This window comes from Rhipicephalus sanguineus, chromosome 6 (assembly GCF_013339695.2).
Source record: "Rhipicephalus sanguineus isolate Rsan-2018 chromosome 6, BIME_Rsan_1.4, whole genome shotgun sequence".
Classification (NCBI taxonomy): domain Eukaryota; kingdom Metazoa; phylum Arthropoda; class Arachnida; order Ixodida; family Ixodidae; genus Rhipicephalus; species Rhipicephalus sanguineus.
In genome coordinates, this window is record NC_051181.1 from 158,913,493 (window position 1) to 158,933,048 (window position 19,556).

The 19,556-nt window shown below is 42.4% G+C and overlaps 1 protein-coding gene across 1 annotated transcript; it reads right to left on the bottom strand.

The window, feature by feature from the left end:
* Window positions 1-6,754: 6,754 nt before the first annotated feature.
* On the bottom strand, window positions 6,755-19,286 carry LOC119396888 (U11/U12 small nuclear ribonucleoprotein 48 kDa protein). The gene is made up of 9 exons (XM_037664247.2): window positions 18,954-19,286; window positions 18,635-18,748; window positions 16,975-17,041; window positions 16,851-16,907; window positions 14,454-14,639; window positions 13,155-13,270; window positions 10,698-10,783; window positions 9,256-9,435; window positions 6,755-6,902 (listed from the first exon to the last, which is right to left on the bottom strand). Exons 1-9 carry the CDS (start codon window positions 19,071-19,073, stop codon window positions 6,803-6,805), a joined length of 1,026 nt encoding a protein of 341 aa, XP_037520175.1. The 5' UTR covers window positions 19,074-19,286; the 3' UTR covers window positions 6,755-6,802.
* Between the last annotated feature and the right edge of the window lie 270 nt (window positions 19,287-19,556).

A 19,556-nucleotide genomic window follows, 5' to 3' on the forward strand; every position in this document is an offset into this window, starting at 1 on the left:
GGGTTTCGCAGACCCCTACAAATGGCTTCGTGGATCTCGTGGGGTCCGCGGACCCCCATTTGAGAACCACTGTTCTAGAACATCGCAATCACATTTGATTCGGTTACAAAATGCAGTACTACATAAATCGAGGTGCAGGCGGAAGCCGCGAAGCAAAAAGCTGTAAGGGGACCTCCAGTTCGTGCACAAAACAAATATTATTAAAGGAGCCCTGCAGAAAATTTCCAAGTAACCATCGAATGGCTTCATTAACGGAGTGTATTGCCTCACGAATCGACTGCCGCAAATTTTTTTAGAATCCGTCAAGTACGAGCGGGTTTGTCACACTCTGTAATTGTTTGCACTGTGTCGCACCCCATAATTGATCACGACGCCACAACATCTTGATCGGCCCTTACAACAAAATGATACAAGCGAAAGGCAACGCAGTCAAAACACGCTAAAAACTGAAAGCAAGCGATTATGGAACGCATGCTCGCACTCGAGACTTTTTTCACGCGGAAAGCGTAGGTGCCACCCCTGTGAGCTAGCTTTGCTTACAGCTAACCTGGCACCTACGCTCAGAGCTCATCGCCTATCCTCGCTGGAAAACTCTGGCAGAAAAGATAAAATAATGTCACTGCCTCTGGTGACTTAGTGGCAGCAGTATGAGCTTAAGAAGCGGAGTTCTGCCCAAGGAGGTTTAACAAAAACTTCCTTGGTTCTGCCAACGTTTATTGTTTCGCACGGTGGTTGTGCGATCACAGTATCCTGTATCTTAAGATACACGATACATTCTTCCATGTATCGGAAATACAGATACTGATACGCGTCTTCCGAGACATATCACTATAGATACAAGATACCTAAATGGTATCCAAGATAATATCTAAGATGCATGTATCTTCGATACTGCCCAGCACTGCATGTACTTTCGTCAGCGTATGGCACGGCATGCTGACGAACTACGAACAGTGTGTTCCTGGGTGGCTTTGCAGGGTCGAACCTCTGGCTGTATCAGAGGAGTTTTGATTGAACCGTCACGCCAGCGTGCAGGGTGCACTTTTACAGCGGAACAGTAAATGGCACATCTGCTTGACTTTGCGCCGTCCGCCCGCGTCTGTCCTCGGACTGAAAACCCGCGTGACCTCCTCCGATGACGTCACATAATGACGTCATCATAAGAGATCATTATGATGCCACAGATTACCAATATTTTTGACGTCAACATGACGTTCACAAAACATCGTCGGTCGATCTAAGGTGGGCCGCTTCCGGACGCAGTGCAACACCACGCGAGATGCAGAAAGCATCAGTGGAGCGGTCCGCCTTTCGTACGTCTTTTTCCACGTCAGACGTGTCTAGACGCTGCGCTGGCGCGGTCGCACGTAGCAAGTATGGGTCGACCGCGCATTATGAGAACGCCCGAGGAGCAGCGCGCTGATGAAGCACGCCGACGAGAACAGAGGCGGGAATGTGCCCATCAGCTCCACTGGTCGCCAACCTTCACAGCACAGAGTGGAATGGCTCCAACTTTTTAAATGCGTAAGCATTTCTATGCCGGCTCAACGAGGAAGAATGTCCCTCTGTCTGTCTGTCCCTCTGTCCCGTTAGACGATCGCCGCCATAAAAGAATAAATGAGTGAAATAAAGAAAATTGGGGTAGCTATGCGCTAGTGGTGCGAAGACTGTGGAAACAGCGCTTTACTATACATGGCTACATAGGCGTGCCCCCCCTATTCACCTAAGAGGGGGGTGCAAAGTCAGCCCCACACATTGACACAATAGGGAGGGGGCGCAATGTCAGCGCCATACATTGACATATAATTGGGAGGGGGGCGCTGCGACGAACCTTCCCCCCCCCCTGAAGTGGAACCCTGTGCACGCATATGCGCAGGGTCCCCCGTTAGGGGGGCAAAGTTTCATACTAGTGCCCCCTCTCCCCTCCCCCCACGTTGGACCAGCCCAAATGCCAACATGCTTCACAGCGGATTAAAAAAACATGGAGCGATGACGTCCTTCGCATAATGGCCCGCCTTTGGTCCCTAGTTAACCGGCAGCAAAGATGAGAACAGTTCTTGGAATGCAATATTAGGGGCCTTCGGCCGCCATTGTTTGTTCATGCTGCACAGTTTCTTTGCGAATGGGGGTTTGCTTTTGACCAAAAAGGTAAGCCTTGTAGCCGTTGAAAATCTTGTGTTTTTCAATTGTTCAAAGTTACATCCAATTTGTATGAAATTGATTTTGTGTCGATTTTCGGCCCTAATTGGTAAGCCGAAAATGGTAGGCCATCGTAAATCTTGTAGTTTGCGATTTTTCAAGTCTTCATCAAATATGGATGAAATCGATTTTCCCTCTGTTTTAAACACAAAGGTTAGTCTTGAGAAATCTTTTTTTTTTTTTCGACTTTTCAATGTTTCATCGGATTTTGATCAATTCGATTTTGGGACCATTTTCGGCCTAAAAAGAAACACATAGCTTTGGAAGGCTCGTATTTTTCGATTTTTCAAAGTTTCGTCGTAATTAGATGAGATCGATCTGGGACCACTTTCGGCCTAAATAGTAAGCCTGTAGCCTTTGCAAATCTTGTACTTTTCGATTTTTTCAAAAGTTCGTCAGATTTTGAAGAAATGGGGCTTGGGCTTGTTTAGTTTCTCTACTTTTGGTAAAAAATGCTTCTATGATTTGTTTTATCGTAATGCATGTATATTTCGAAAAGTCGGAAAATAAAAGACTTATAAAGGATATCAGTAAGTCCTCGTCATTAACTACACCAAAATATTTTTGAAGTGGCACCTGCAGCGAGGCTTGGACATACAACCCTAGCATTATTTTAAGAATATGCGCGGCAATAATGAACAGACCAACTTGTAAGCACTGTTGGCTGTGCCGTTCCAGTAGCCGAGTCGCTAAGGCGTTAAGCTCGAAACCGAAAAGGCGGTGGTTCGAATCCCGGGGAGGGTATCGCTACAGAAAAAAATGTAAGTCTACCGGGTTCGATTCCCAGTGCCGGCCGGCCACCCACCGGTTTCCAAAGCGGGCTTCCTAATGGTGCCGCAGTGGTAGGTAGCTATTCCCAACTTGCTGCATGGGACCAGAGGCCACGTCCTGTGCAGTGTACCGGGGGTTTCATCTCTAAAATTCAACTTACAAAAAAATGAAAAAAAAATCCCCACCATGCTTTATAGGCCTCGCCTGCCTCTCTAAAGCGTTTAAGGGTTGGTGTGTACATTACTGCGCCCATTGGTTACAACTCCAATAGTGGGCGTGTCAGTGCGAGCCTCGATACACCCATGATGACATCATTGTTTTGTATACTCAGCATTACCCGCAGTGTGATTCGAACCACAAGTCATCTGGGCACGAACTGTGCTTTAGCCATGGTAACCGCATCCCCGTATGGCTTTCGTTTTTCTCAGCGAGATTGCCAACAGGATTCGAACCAGCGCCCTTTCGGTTGTGAGCCAAACGCTTCATCATCTCGGCTACAACCGCGGTACAAGAAATGTTTATAAGTTACTCCGCACATTACTGTAGCGCATACGTCAAAATTAAACGCTGTGCTTCCGTGTTAATTCCGGCGTAAATTCACAACTTCCCAAACAAAATCTGTTGTCATCTGTGACCAGTAAAGTAAGGCTATATACCCTCCGGAAATCTTGAATTTCTGCATTTTTGAAAGTTGTGTCGTTGTCTGAGAGAATAGATTTTGTGCGAATTTTTTACCGAAAGCGTAAGCCAAATAAATGCTTTTGGCAGTCTTGAGCTTCTGGATTTTTGAAAGTTTCGTCGCATTTTGAAGAAATCAATTTGAAGGTAGAAGAATCTCGGAGTTGTCTAGTCGGTTCTTAGCAAATAAATTCTGCAGCGCGAGCATTTTTCGATTTTTGAGCGTTTAACACCTTTTTATTGAAATTGATATTTGGTGTGTTTATAACAAAAAAGGTAAGCCTATAGCCTTTGCAAATCTTGTATTTTTCGATTTTTCAAAATTTCAACCCGTTTTAATAAATTTGATTTTGGCTCTATTTCTGAAAAAAAAAAGGTAAACCGTTGTAAATCTTGCATTTTTCGATTTTTGAAAGTTTCATTCCATTTTAATAAATTTGATATTGGGTGCATTTCTGAGAATAAACGTAAGCCTAAAACATTTGTAAATCTTGTATTTTTTTGGTTTTTTAAGTTTTATTCCGTTTTATTAAATTTGATTTTGGGTCCATTTCTAAGGAAAAAAGGTAAGTCTATAGCCTTCGTTAATCTTGTACCTTTCGATTTTTGAAAGCTTCATCTCGTTTTAATAAATTTCTTTATGGGTACGTTCTGAGAAAAAAAGGTAAGCCATTGTAAATATTCAGGCTATATAGCCTTTGTAAATCTTGTATTTTTCGATTTTAGAAAGTTTCATCGCGTTTTAATACATTTGAATTTGGATGTATTTCTGAGAAAAAAAGCCTTTGTAAATCTTGTATTTTTCGATTTTTGAAAGTTTCATCACGTTTTAATAAGCTTGATTTTGGATGTATTTCTCAGAAAAAAACGTAAGCCTATTTGGAAATGTTGTATTTTTCGATTCCTGAAGGCTTTATTCCGTTTTAATAAATTTGATTTTGAGTGTATTTCTGAGAAAAAATGTAAGCCTATAGCCTTTGTAAACCTTGTTTTTCGATTTTTGAAAGTTTCATCCCGTTTTAGTAATCCGATTTTGGATGTATTTCTGACCAAGAAGGTGAGCCTGTAGCATGTGGCATTATTGTGAGTCATAACGTAGTTCAGCGCAAAAAACGGCATTATTGTGTATTTTGGTTTTTGAAAGTTTCATCCGGCTTTAATAAAATTAATATTGTATTCTTGACCTGAATTGAAAGCTTATATGGAGGGGGGTGGGGGGGAACCGGGGCGGCTGCCCGCCACAGACATCTAAAGTGGGAGCCAAGTCCGCCTCATACCTTTACTACCTGTCCCGTCATTGTTTACTGCGCAAGGTTATGACCATGCAGGTTTTTGACGAGAATGACCCTGCAGGACCCGTGATATGTTCCAACAACCATTAACTTCCTACCTTTACACTAGAAAAGTCCGGGACCAAAGTCAGGTCGTTGTGAGAAGAATGTCATCACCACTAAATTTTCATTTTTGCATCCATTGGAAAGCTTGTTTTCTTTCGGTCTCAACCGATGACGTGAGCATAAAGTTATTGGACTGCCTGACCGACTCAAGGGAAGGGAGGTGCACTAAAACTTCACTCCCCCACTTTGCGAATCGACATCAGTACTGGGAATTGTACGTAGAGCAACATATGCTCGAGCAAGAGCTTTTCATGACAGCGGATAGTACCATGGTCACAGGTTCACTTTGATGATGCTTTGCACAGCACTGACGCCGACGGTGCGAGCTGTACAAATTTGTTCCCATGTGGCTTTCAAGCCTTGTGTAATGGCAAGAGTGGCCACTTTGACATAGCACTGCTTAACTCCATTGTTTAGTATCCTTTTTAACAGGAGACTATGGGAAGAGGAACGCCCGATCAAGAGGGCCAATTTTTGTTGCTCACTGAATTTTATTTAACATATAATGAAGCTAACGGAATAGTGGAAGATATTTGGAGCTTTGCATGAAGTGCAGAAATTATAACAAAGAGGAAAATGAAATTTTTAAAAAATTTGCCCAGCTTGCACTAAGTTGCACAAGGCTGGGTCACACCTGGCGGGCACCTAGCTGGTCCTGGCTTAGCTACGTTTTTACCCTCTCACCTCTCTTTTCCATCCCTTACTATGCTGTCCATGGCTATGCTTGCTTTCTTTTTCTATCTTTTGTTTGTCTGTCTTTCTACCTCTTTCTCTCTATGTCTATTTCTTTCTCTGTCTTTCTATCTTTTTCTGTCTTTGTTCCCTTTCTTTCTCTCTATTTTCTCCCACCCCCTTGCTATGCTGTACTATACAAGGCTATGCTATGATCTGCTAGCGTGCCTGGATAGCCGAGTGGTTACAACGCTCGCCTTCGTATCATGGGTACGTGGGTTGGAATCTCGCCTCGCCAAGAATTTTTTTTTGCCGAGAATTTCTTTTTTTCTCTCTCTCTGTAGTCGTTTTCTTGCCCAACAGAGTTGTATCCCACACCGGTCAAATCGGTGCACGTGTTCTGGGAGCAAAGCAGCAGACAAAGAGGATGAAGAGAGCATGTGCCGGTTCATGATGATGATAATTTTCTATCTACAACACACGGTAAACCTCGAGCATAACAGCTCCACCATAAAAAACTCACAGGGTCCCCTGTGCATTCGCCTGTGACGACTCGTAGGCAAAGGCTGTCAACGTTGTTCTGTCTTAGATATTTACGTGTACAATATTTAACATTAAAAATCATTTCTGCAGAATAATGTGTCCATGTGCCTCGAGTTGTCCATAAATTCGCTCTCGCACTGCAAATTGCTAGCTTCCTGGTTAGCTCAATTGGTAGAGCGACTGCCCCGGAAAGGGGCTGGTCTCGGATTCAATCCCGGGACGAATTTTTCGGCAACTAAGAGGCTTTCTTTCTGAGAAATCTGTATGGATTCCCTTGTGGCTTTGTGCTGCAAACGAGTGGTTGTCTATTCCCTTTCTCGATATTTAACAATGTGAGCTATAGCCGATGCTCCTCGTAGCTACTGAGGTTGATGTGGAACATACTTTCTTCTTGGTAGCATCGTGTACTACATAAATATTATAAGGTAGAAGTTCAGGGGAAGATGGGGAAGATGAAAGCTTGAAGCGATGAAAAATCCTAGGAACATGGAGTGTCGCTGGAGCAATACAAATTTATTCAAGCACTAGAAATAACAATGGTGCTACTCCGTGGCTTCAATGTCTTTCGATTTGTGTTTGTGCTTGTGTCTACTCTTGTGATGAGACCGATGATGCTTCTTGTGCTCATGACGCTCTGTTGACCTGGAGGTACAAAAATGTATGTTACAGTTTCCATTTCAGAAAGACAGTTATCACAGATGCTTCACAGCCTCTTCTGTGTGGTGTGCTTATATTCTAGTGAAATTTAGTTCTACAGGACTAAAGATTGCTTTAAAGAGACTGACAACCGGCCAAAATGTGCAATTCGATCCTAGTGAAAATGGAAAGAGCACGAATTATACCGTGACAGAAACCACCATTCTTTTCACAATTTGAATAGGATTTGCAATTCTAAATTGCGCTTGAAAGTCACAAAAACTGGCATGAGGTGCTGTGCGAAGGAGTTCTTTGGATTGCTGAACATAGTCTGCTGTTGTTTAGGGGCAGCATATTTTAGGCTTAAAATTACAGTATGTATATTATTAAGCATCCCCGCTTTATTCTCAGCTTATTACGAGGTAAAAGGAGTTAATGCTAAGAAGTGGCGCTGCCTTCACAGCAACTAGTGGAAGAGAAAATCCATGTCAAGTTGCTGCGCTTGCGTGCAGCGTGCACACATGCGCATAGGTTGGCAAAAAAAGTGGAGCGCACTCAGACTCGCTCAAATACTCAAACCTCATTATAACAGTCACATCTGCCACGAAAATAACTTCGTTATATCCGAAAATTCATTATAAACGTTTATTTGTAAGACTGTATCTATGACAAGACTATTCTCCATTTACTTCGTTATAACCGTTAATTCGTTATATCCGCGTTCGTTATATCGAGGTTTGAGTATAATGTATTTTCTGCTCAGGGATCACTCAGACTCGGACTCACTAAAATTTTCCTCAAGCAGACTCACTCGGACTCAGACTCACCAAAGTTTTTCTCAACAGCACTCATTGGGACTTAGACTCACTCAGACTCACAGCTCGATCTGAGTCTGAATGAGTCGACTCATGAGTCCATTAGCATAAAATTAGCTTTTTCGATTAAGGTGTCAATGCTTTTTAACATCAATTTCTCATATAATCGGTGCTCTACGATAAGTCTTTTGATCTTGTACCTTCAAATACGGACATTTTTATGAAATACACAACTCACACGAGATATTTTTATCAAGAACTTTCCGTGAAACAGTTTGCGGGGGCGGATCATGGCACCTCGCCCCCCCACCCTAACTCACGCCTTTGATCAATAAATATGGAGGTGGTGCATGAATGCTAGCGCATTAATATATGTGTGAATAGACCTGAGCATAAACTTAAGCCGATATAAGGCTGATAGTAATGCTGAAGATGAGTAGATAGGACGATAAGTCGGCAATAAACGGTGGAGCTTACTCAGGCTCCCTCAACAAAAATATTTTGTGCTTCGGACTCACTCGGACTCAGACTCACCAAAGCTTTCCTCAACCGGACTCACTTGGACTCAGACTCGCCAAAATATTTCCCAGCTGGACCCACTCGGACTCGGACTCACTAAAATTTTTCTCAACCGGACTCACTCGGCCTCAGGCCCACGGCTCGATCCGAGTCTGAGTGAGTCGACTCATGAGTGAGTTTGCCAACCTATGCATGCATGACACTGCATTGCACAAACATGAACCACCACAAGACAGGTTCAAGTGATGGGGCCTCACTTGTTCACAGGCGTATAATTGCTATCACGCTCACCTGCCGCTGTTTGTACTAGTGTGTGTTGCATGCACGACCTCTTTAGCACTGCAGATCGAAAAATTCTGATAACACATGTATTTCACAACATTTTCTGCATTACCATTCCGTGATTAGACATTCTGAGCAGTAAGCTAATAATAATAATAATATCTGGGGTTTAACATCCCAAAACTACGATATGATTATGAGGGACGCCCTAGTGGAGGGCTCCGGAAATTTCGACCACCTGAGATTCTTTAACATGTACCTAAATCTAAGAACACGGGCCTCAAACGTTTTCGCCTCCATCAAAAATGCAGCCGCTGCAACCGGGATTCGATCCCGCGACCTTCGGGTCAGCAGTCGAGCGCCATAACCACTAGACCACCGTGGCGGGGCATTCTTACCAGTAAGCTTTCCACTGCATTTCAGAAAACACGTACCATAAAAATTCGTTATCAGTCCCTTTAACAAATGCATACTCATCCTCTATGCAAACAATGTACCATAAATTAAACAATCCTGCGAACTTGCATGCAATTTGAACTAGTATAACCACTTGTTAAATTAAGGCTTCCTTTATAATGAATACCGGCTTTAGTGTGTGAGGCTTCCTTCATAATGAATGTTAAATTAAGGCTTCCTTTATAATGCATACCGGCTTTAGTGTGTGAGGCTTCCTTCATAATGAATTGTGCTTTCAGTCTGAGAATTTCCGTATATTCTTGGAGTGCACAAATGCACACACTAACCTGTGTCTGCTGTGGGCTTCATCGGAAGGCCTCCTATCTATGCTGGCATCTTTATTATCGGGGCTACGACTGCGCCTCCGTTTGGATGACCTTGATGACACCACGGATGACTCTCTCCTATCCTTCCACTCTGACGCACGAGACAGTGGCTGCCTTTCGGTATCATCCTTTTCTTCAGGTCTGAAAATGAACACAACAAAAATGCACAATCTTATGAAACCTGGAGGTAGCTCCCTGGAAGTTGCCAAAAGAAACTCTCAGGGAGTTATTTTATTCTCACCTGCACCAAGCAATGCTGGAGACATTTGTTTTCTTTTTCTCAGACTGATTTTCACATAAGTAAAACCTCATTGGTACATTCTAGTTTGTAACATTTTTTTTTCTGACTTTTAGGCTCTGAGAAAGCAGCCATTCGGTTGTATTACGGTCAAGTTTCCTGGTTGTTACTTCGAGAAACTACAGTGACACACCCCTGACAGCCATATACCACAAATGAAAACAGTCAATTACACTGAACGTGTATTCTGGCAGGTTCCGTGTAGCTTGCAGTCGCCACGCTCTGATATAGCCGAATACTGATCTTAATATTGGCCACAATGTCAAAAGCCAAGAGGAGACAGACATAAGCAGAAGGTGTTGCATTACACTAACATTTATGAATGTGATGAGTGCAGAAAAATAGTTTATCATTCAAGAATGGAGTACCCTTGCTCTAGAAAGAAATGACAAACTTGAATGTGGCTAATGACTGCAACAGCCGCCAAAAAGTGTGGCATTTTATCCTTAAACCTTCTAAGCTTGCTTTTTACAGTTTTACTAATTCTGTGGATAACCAGGCAGCTTTGCAGAAAGGATTTTGAGTAATTTGTCAGCTTCTTACTCATTTAAACAAGGTTTTGTATGAGAGTAGCTTTCTATCTCATCAGAATTTCCTGTAACGAAAGTGTTTTTCCTCCGCTCCCCAAAGAGCTAAAAATTTGGCCATGGAAGAAGACCATACAACCATGTATTCTGGAATGAAGTATGAACACCGAGCCCATGAAATGCAAGAACGACATGCAGAAATTTTCGTGCAACTCAATAAAAATTACATTCCGAGATCTGTTTATGGCAAGAGAGAGCAATCACCCTGCTTACTACCTCCTTTTCCCGTAAGTTCAATTTGCGTGTAATTGATTTAAGATAATTGATAACGTTAACCCAAAACATGAGATATGCCCCAGATCTGATAGTTAAAGTATAAAAGTAATGCTGCACCCATTACGAATGCAAATATGACAAAATAAGTACGTTACATGGCAAGAGAAGCCTGCAAAAATAAATCTAGAATGCAGCATAACGATCATGGGCAGCCACTGTCACCAAAAAGCTAACTTCAAAAGCAAATGGCCAGCGAAAGTGTACCAAACAAAACTTATAGCGTGAATTCAAACCGTTCTTACCTTGGTGAAGACTCTGCTGCTTCATCATTTTCTGTTTGAAGTTGTTTGAGATACTCTGTCTGATTTTCAATCACCTCTCTGAGGATCTGCAAAGCCAGAATGACAAGTTGTCTTCATGAACACGGAACAATGAGTTAATGACCTAGGGGGACTTTTGACCCTGACACAGAATAAGTACATACACTTTAGCTGGTTCACACCATAAACTTACTAATGCCCTCCTTGTTTGCTGTGAGTCAAATACCTGCTTATTTTAAGGATTTCCATCGAAAGAAGGCGTTTTCCAAAAGTCGTAGCCTACCGTACCGGACGCACAAAAAGAAACATTTGTTTTCATAGTAGCACATTTAAGGTTCGGATGAATAGCTATGAGATATGGATAACAAGTCATCAAAGGCAATGTCAGCACATGAAAAGCATAACAGCACTGGTCCTCTTCACACTGACCAACATAAAACTACTAATTCTGTGCAGTTCACATACCCTACATATTTAGACCCCGAGAACAAGAAAGAGTTGTCAATTGAGAAAGGGGGAGGGGGAATGTCTCCAAACAGAAAACAAAAAAGTGTCGGAGAGAAACTGTCACAAACAATTACTGCGGTTGCCGTAAATAATAAAGCAGACAAGGACGACAATGTCGTAATGAGTCATCATCCGATTCCAGCTTCCTTCAGCAGAGATGATACAGAAAATCCCATTATAAAATGTGGCTTTTAAGTTTGTCAATGCAATGGTGCTGGCATTTCACAACAGTGGCTTGGCACAATAAATCTGTGTGGTTCAACAGACGGAGCTGGAGTCTCGCTGCAACTCCACGACAATGTGTCAATTCAGTTAAGCTAGCATGATTGGGCTTTACATTGTATACGGCGTGGAGGTCGCTGGGAACCCAGTCTCTCGTTAATGCACAATTTGTGCCAGAGCTCTGAGCAACTACTGGAGCCACACAGATCCAGACTTATTTCAGATGGCATAAGTTCATTGCAGCCACTAGAACTAGCGCAACTTGAAGCCTGCTTCCCATGTCCAGAGCATGGCATAGCAGGCATAATCACCCGCACAACAGGGCCCAAGGAGTGGGCCCTTTTCACCCTTTATTTAGCACTTTTCTTTTGCAGTTTCAGAGGTGCATAAGAAGTGGGCACCTTGGCACAGCAGATTCGCTTAAAGTGCTCTTGGCTGTTGGTTAACAGAACTAATCCGGTCCTGCACTCCCCCGAGCAAGGCCCTTTGTGAGGCAAAGTCAGCTTCAGCGAGCCCTATATGGCTAAGCTGGGATTTTTAAAGGGGCCCTGCAACACTTTTCTAAGTAGCCATGGAATGGCTTCATTAAAGTAAGTTATTGCCTCATGAATCGAATGCCCCCAAAATATTTAGAATCCGTCCAGTTACAAAGAGTTACAAAAGATTTGTCGCCTGCTGTAATTTCTTTCTCTCTTCTCTTGCCCTGACAAAAGCGCTGGAAGCTAAGCAGGGGGGGATGGCACGGGGGAAGAACGTACGTCACGCGCGCCTCCTGACCTTGAGCACATTTTCTTCTTTTTTTTTCGAATGCGTGGCATACTTTCAGTGTAATCACGCGCGCAGGCGAATGACGGCCTCTCGCGGCGGCCACAGTAACTACCAAGCACGCCATGTTCAAATCAGCCAATGGCGTGGAACCTGCCTGTGATGCCGTAAGCATAATTTTTTGTCAAGAGAAGAGGAAGTGCTTTTCAGCTGACCTTGCGAATTTATTGTAAATCCCAGGTCGCGTGCTGTGCTATAATGTTTGGCTCGCGTGTTCTCGGGAGTCTCGACTACCGATCGGCAGAGTTTTCTGACCATGCTGAAAAAGTGTTGCAGGGCCCCTTTAACTCATTGTTTGCTACTGCCACCCTAGTGTCGTATCTCTTCAGTCACACACTCCTCTGATATATGACAGAGACTAAACTTCCTTTGGTTGGAATAGTCCCTACACCATGCCAGTGAGCCAGTGAAATGCCAGTGCAGTGGAGACAAACTACATTTATTTTTGTGATACCTTAGCTAGTTGGCCCTAAGAATGTTAGTTCAAACCTCCAATACAGCGCGCAAGTATTTCCAAGTGATAATCAGAAAGCATGATTCATGGGAGTGCATTTTTCAATGCATTCCCATCCATCATCAAACCTCATCAAACAACCATCAGTCATCCAACACTGCAGACTGCACAAATGTTTAAGACTGCACGTCTAACTGCAGCACCTAAGACTATTCTGACATTATAGACCAAGACATGCCCAAACAGCTATTCTTCAATAGAAATGTTGCATGTTACAACACGCAGCATTTCAGGGATTATATTTTAAGTTATTTAATTGAGCCAACCAAAAAAAAAGAAAAACAGAAATGTGGATGCTACTGTGAACGGCCAGCTTTCTTCATCAACTGTATAAAAATTTCGGAGGCTTGAGAAGGGTGCATCACATTTACCTCCGTGTATGTCTTCTGTGTGATGTGGACATTTTTTGCGCGATAAGACTGCCTTCGACGCTTGTAGTCTCGCATCTGACGCTTCAACTCCAGATCACTGGGTGGATGTTGTTCATCTGAAAATTGCAACATGTCACGCATATGATAGAACAGCAGGGTATCTTCAAGCTTTATGGTGTTCCCAGCTTATATTCCACTCACACCTTTTCATTATTACCCCCAAATAGTAGCTACAAAAGATTTGCAGGACAGAAGCAAAATTAAAATGAGCATGTCTGCTAGAGCAAGAACATGGAGGACACTTAAGCTTTGCCTTTAAAGAATTGTAATGAGCATGTAATGTGGAACATGGAAACAATGCACAGATTTCCAAAGGTAGAGAACTAAGCTTATACCGTTCAACCTTGTTATAACAAACATTGATATAGAAAATAAAATGCGAAGAAGAAAACATGTCTTCTTCTTCACATAAATAAGAACTTTGGTTCGTCACACTTCACTTCAGTGACATTTGTTCTTTTTATAACGAAACGGAAAACGCCAGAGCCGCCGTGATATCGGCTGTAACATAGAAATATACAAGGCTCAAAACTAGAAAGGTCGCATAAAAAGTGAAGTAAATATTGAAAGACAATCCAAACCACATTTTTTAAAAATGTGGCTGTGACATTAAAAATCTGGGGACAAGTGTGGTTAAAAATGTTGCAGAAATTTTGGTCATCCAGCAAAATAAAAAGAAAAAGAAAGCTCATTTGACTGGTTGCGCCGTCTAAGATATGAACCGAACAGGAAAATTTTGGAAATTTGTTTATAGTGGTTTTGAAGCCTAGAATAATGCATTTTTGCATCTAAAAATCTCGTGCGAGCCAGATTACCGATTTGTTAGAACCGATTTTTATTACTGTTACAATGAATATTGGATATAACGAACTAATTTATGGTCTCCATGCTATTTCACTTTAACAAGGTTGAATTGCACCACGGGAAAAGCAAAATGAGATTATGGAAGGATAAACTTGAGGTAGTGCCCAGATTTCATGCACAGCTACGTCAAAACGTGCTGGTGTGAACCTTATTTTCAACTGACAAATTGTGCATGTAGTTAGCAAAAGAAATTTAGTTAGAGTAAATCGGTGTTTATGTCTGCAAGCGTACATGTCCACATCATCTGCCACTAACGTGTTGACCGGTTTAAGCAAGAATATGACCCAGCAAGAACCTACATTAGGCCGCAAACCATACTATGATTAACGGCCTAGCCTTTAATTTCAGACCGAACGTCGCAGCTAATCAGCCTACCTTTGTTGGTCTTTTTTTCAAAGTCGACTTGAAGGTCCTCAAGCTTCACAGCAGATGCCTTGTTTGTTGCTTTTGCTCGCTCGACCACGTAATTGTAGACTGCAAACCTCTCCGCAGCAGTGAGCTCCGAAAAGCAGCGCTCCATCGTCAGTGGCACGCCATTCTTCACCTTCTGGCAAACTTCGGCTGTTTGCAGTGCACAAGCAGTGTTATTTTGTCAAGAACAATTCCCCCAATATCCAGCAGCAAACAGAAACTGTGGCTGATAGGCATGGTGAACATGTGGGCCACACATGAAAACAGTTTCATTTGAAATGGTGTAGATTGGTATATTGGACGTTTTGTTGGCGGTTAAGTAATTCTTAAAAGCCAAGCAGCATAGACAGAAGGCTTACGTTTTTTGGCGCCAAGTCATTCGTGCCAGCACATGCTACAAATTTGCATAGATTACTTCTCATTATGAATCAACTGTTAATTGTTATTGTTAATTTACTAACAGAATTAGCTGCTTCAGTATAAATGCACAACTGAAGCTAGTTCCCAGAATATAACTATATAGCAGTTTTCAAGCTATTAAACCCATAATATGTCATAAAGTGCAACGGTGGGGTGCAGTGCTTGCTCTAGTATGGCAAAACACACACATAATTTTAGCTCAAGAGAAATCCTGCACTCCAGGTTTCTTATTCTATCAGCTTTCTTTTCTTTATGTATGCATTCACTGTTTCTGATGTTTATCCAATTTTACCACCGCAAAACTCTGCAAGAGAACCTTGCTGAACTGCGATTACATAGAATGCAAGACACAGCTCTGGAAAAGACAAACAAAGGCAAGTATGACGCATGTCTTCATTACAGTGCTGGTGTTGAGTTTCAAAGTGATACCGTTTAGTAAAGAATAAAAGGATATCCTTAAGCGAGGATACACAAGTCTTGCCACAAAGAGCATCATTATGGTGGCCGCAGCAGAGGCAAGATGAGCTGAAAACAATCTGCAGTGTTAATATGATTTGCTAAGAATGGTGAACATGATTGACATACACTATTAACAAAAGAAAAAGCAATAACACCTGCACAGTTAAAATAAATTGTAGCATGTTAAGGGAGCCTCTTACCAAACCAGCACCAATCCTCATGTTAAATATATACATGCAGTAAAGATATGCTCCCAGTGGGCAACTCCTGGGCCCAACATGAAATAGTATATGAGGTGAAATGGTGTTTGTGAAACCCCTACTGTCCAACATATTTCATTGCTTTTTCATTAAAAAGTATCCAATCAAGAAATCTAAAAATTGCGTATAGTCTAGATTTCGTCACATACAGATGCTGGAAAATTATAACTTGTAATGAAATGAAACAAAAAATTCTTTGTGGACAACGTATTCTATCAGACATATGCAAATGTCTGCACATTCTTCTCTAACTACAAAGCAGGCTACAGAGTATCATTTTCCCTGCTTTCATGTGGCTTTATATAAAGACATATGACCATCATTTATTCCTTAATTGCTATTCTCATTTTCAGTTATCAGTACAAAAGCAAATCTGATTTCCACTGTTACAGTAACCTATTGTGGCATTCTGGTCAGCTGCCAGCTCACTAACGTAGTTGACGGCCTAAACACGGCTTTCAGTGGGGCTACATCGAAGTAACAGAATAGTTTGTTTAAAGGGGCTCTGCAACATTTTTTGAACATGGTCAGAAAACACTGCCAATTGGTAGTCAAGGCTTCTGTGAACATGCGAGCCAAATATTATAGCAGTACATTTTGAAGACAGCTAGAAATCGCTCACTTTTCTATCGGCAAATTACATCATCAACGCTATGTCAGCGTAGGGGAGGACACAGCCATTGGCTGAATTGAGCATTCTCGTGCTGGATAATTACCACAAATGCCATGGGATGCCACCACATGCCAGTGCCGTGCTCTGTAGTATGCTAGCACTACACAGTAGCAATGCTAGCACGCTTGTGATCACACTGAAACTAAGCCGACGCTTTCAAAGAAAAAAAGAAATGCTCAACGTCATGACAGGAAATGACATGGCTTCTTGCCCCTTTGTCATCCTCCCTGTGTAGCTTTCAGCACACTCGTTGGGACGAAAGGACGGAAAGCACCTAAAGAGCGTAACAGATCCCTGTAACTCCGCTCACGCTCAACGGATTCGAGAACTTTTTGCAACAATCAATTTGTGAGGCATTAAACTTAGTGAGCTCCTTCGACGAATACTCGGAAAAGTGTTGCAGGGCCTCTTTAAGAAGAGCAATTGCTGGGACACTTGATAAAGTTTGTTGTATAAAAAAAAAGGTTATGCAATTTCCATTAGATATATTAACTGAATTTCTTAAATCATTTCAAGCTATCGTCTCTTTCCCTTTGTACAATAGCTTACCTGGAACATCTCCTCTGAATGCTGCATCAGTTATTATCTTGCTTTGGGTTTCTCTGTCTGCAATGGATAATGAACGAAGGTTGAAAAGGCCGATTCATTTAGGCCACATCACACATCACCTTACCTATTAACACAGGAACAACTGATTTGGACTTTGTATAAAAGAAGTGTGAGCTTGGTGGGGCAGCCTCCTGCATTCAACAGGAAAACGGGAAAAGATAAGCAAATCATAAGGCCAATGTGATGACGCCAACAGAAAGACTTGTGGAAAAATTGCCAACTTCCATCATATCCATGGCAGTGCTGCAGCGTGTTTCCGTACCCTAAAGAGCCCAACAGCAGAATTTCCACTCGCCATCACGTGCGGGAGAGTCACGTGACCTGAGCAGGTACCTCACATATGGTGTCATATCACTGCCAGAATTTGAATGAAAGGGAAAGGTTCTGCCTGGCGTTGCATAAGTGGCTATTTTGCCAGTGCCAGCAGTCGGCTTGAGTCACTGGGGGGCCAGTAACCTAAACTGTGCTGCTTCGCGGTTTTCACTATTTTGCAAGTATCAATACTGCTAGAACCATAGTCAACAGTGGCGTGCTGCTCTACCAATGACGTCATACGTGACGTTTTTATTCGGGTCATGTGACTCCCACGTGTGATGGCGACTAGAAGTTCCACTGCTGCCCTCTTTAGGGTGCGGAAACACATGGTGGTACTCTTCAAAAGCATATACCCGTCAAGTATTAACAAAAAGACAGAAAGGTTTTTGTTGGTACATGTGCACAGAGACGTTTAAGGGAGACATTTAATGGGCATTAAATCAGTGTAGAATGGTACAATGTTTGTTCAAAAAGGCTTTTTTTATTCCAGCCAGTATATCTGCCAAATTGAAGCCAAGAGAAAACAAGGCCACACATGCACAAGTTGGTTAGATGGTATTCTGAAGGCCACAGGAAAAGTTTCAACGAACTTATAAAACTTGTATTAAATAGGCCTCACTGGTGGCCATACACTCATGGTGTCAGAACGAGTTGCCAGTGGCTCAACAGCACTTCTTAAAATATCTGCAGGAAAAAAGCCGATTATTGGTGAGGAAAAACAACGAAGGCCAAACTTCCACAATTCTGTCGTCTATACTTCGATGCTGAAGACACTACCACAACATCATGACTTTCATGGTGTCTATGTGCCCAAGTTCTTTACGTGCAAGAAAGTTTTGGAAAGTTGTCTTTGTTTACTTTCAATTTCACCACCCGCATGGATATGCCCAGGAAAGAGGACAATGTGAGAGACTCAGAAGGATGCCAGCATGTATGCACATACTCGTGAAACTTAAGTTTTATGTGTTTGCAAATGAATCGATTCTGCGAGCAGTGGCAACACTGTTTCAATGAGAAGGGCCTGCACACTTTCATTCAGATAACCTTCACATGTCATGTGATGTGTAATTGATATATGAATAAATAGTGTCAAATTTTATATTTCTCATGTCAAAGGCAAATTGTTGATAAATTTCATAGCAGTGGGCTGTCTTTTCGTACGATTTGTTTTTTTTTTTTTTTTTGGACAACGAATGTTATTCTCTTCCGGTTGAGCATGATTCTTTCACAGTGAGGCTTCTGTTTACACAGGAATTCGCCCATCCTAAGCTTCACACGTCGGGGAGAACCAGGCATGAATGTGTGTGTACACAAACACACGAACACGTGCATACTATTCACGGTTTTTCGGCCGTTAGGGTCCAGGTAAGGAAAGGTCTACACTGCTTTAATTATTTATTAACGCTCACCTTATCTTGTCTGCTATATCCCTCCTTGAGCCAAGCACACAGGTCAAGGTGTGCGCTTAGCGATGCCTCGGGCATTGTGTGCCCTGGATCTAGAGGGCACACGACATATCCCTTCTGGAATAAAAATACAAAGAATAACACAATTAAAACGACCTGCTATTTGTCATTCGATCACCTTTCATGTCATGAAACTGCATATAGGGTTACCAGAGACATCACAGCAGTGTCCCTCATATCAAAATCCAACACGAAATCGCGATACCAACAGACACCGCAATCGTGAAGCTTTAAAGGTTCAGTTATCCAAAGTCATACGTACCTTCTTAAGGACCTCGTCCTTCGACCATTTTAATTTCTCTAGTACGGCTGTTAACTGCACTTCACTGCTTCGTATCAGCGACTTCAGTTTTCTCAGCTGGTTCTCACGACTCGAATCCATGGAAAATCGTGTCGCACCACAGTTAGAGTGGCCAGCTAGCGAAGTAGGCACTAGGCATGAGATCTTCCCAGCCGCAGCTGTAAACTGCCTTCGTAACGTTTGGTTTGATTACGAGCTTGCTGGTGTGCAAACCAGCACGCTATTTCACCTTGAGAACAAAGTATATCGTCTCCATGGAAATGGCTTATTGAGCGAAAGGCGCCATAACAAAGCTGATTGATGATGATGACGATAATAGATTCGTTTAGGACTTTCTCGTGTGCAAATCGCAGGCTGCGTTAGAGTTTCCTCATGCCCAACAAGAACTTTGATATTAAAATTTTCATGAACCTGAAAGCGCTGTTTATGTAACGCAGTTCACACGAATCTCGAAGGCCATGCTTTGTTTTGTACTTGAGGGCAGGCCCGTCAGCGCAGTACCGTCGTAAAAGTGACGGGGCCCGTCACCGTAGTGTAAATTGTAATAGTGACGGGGCCCGTCAT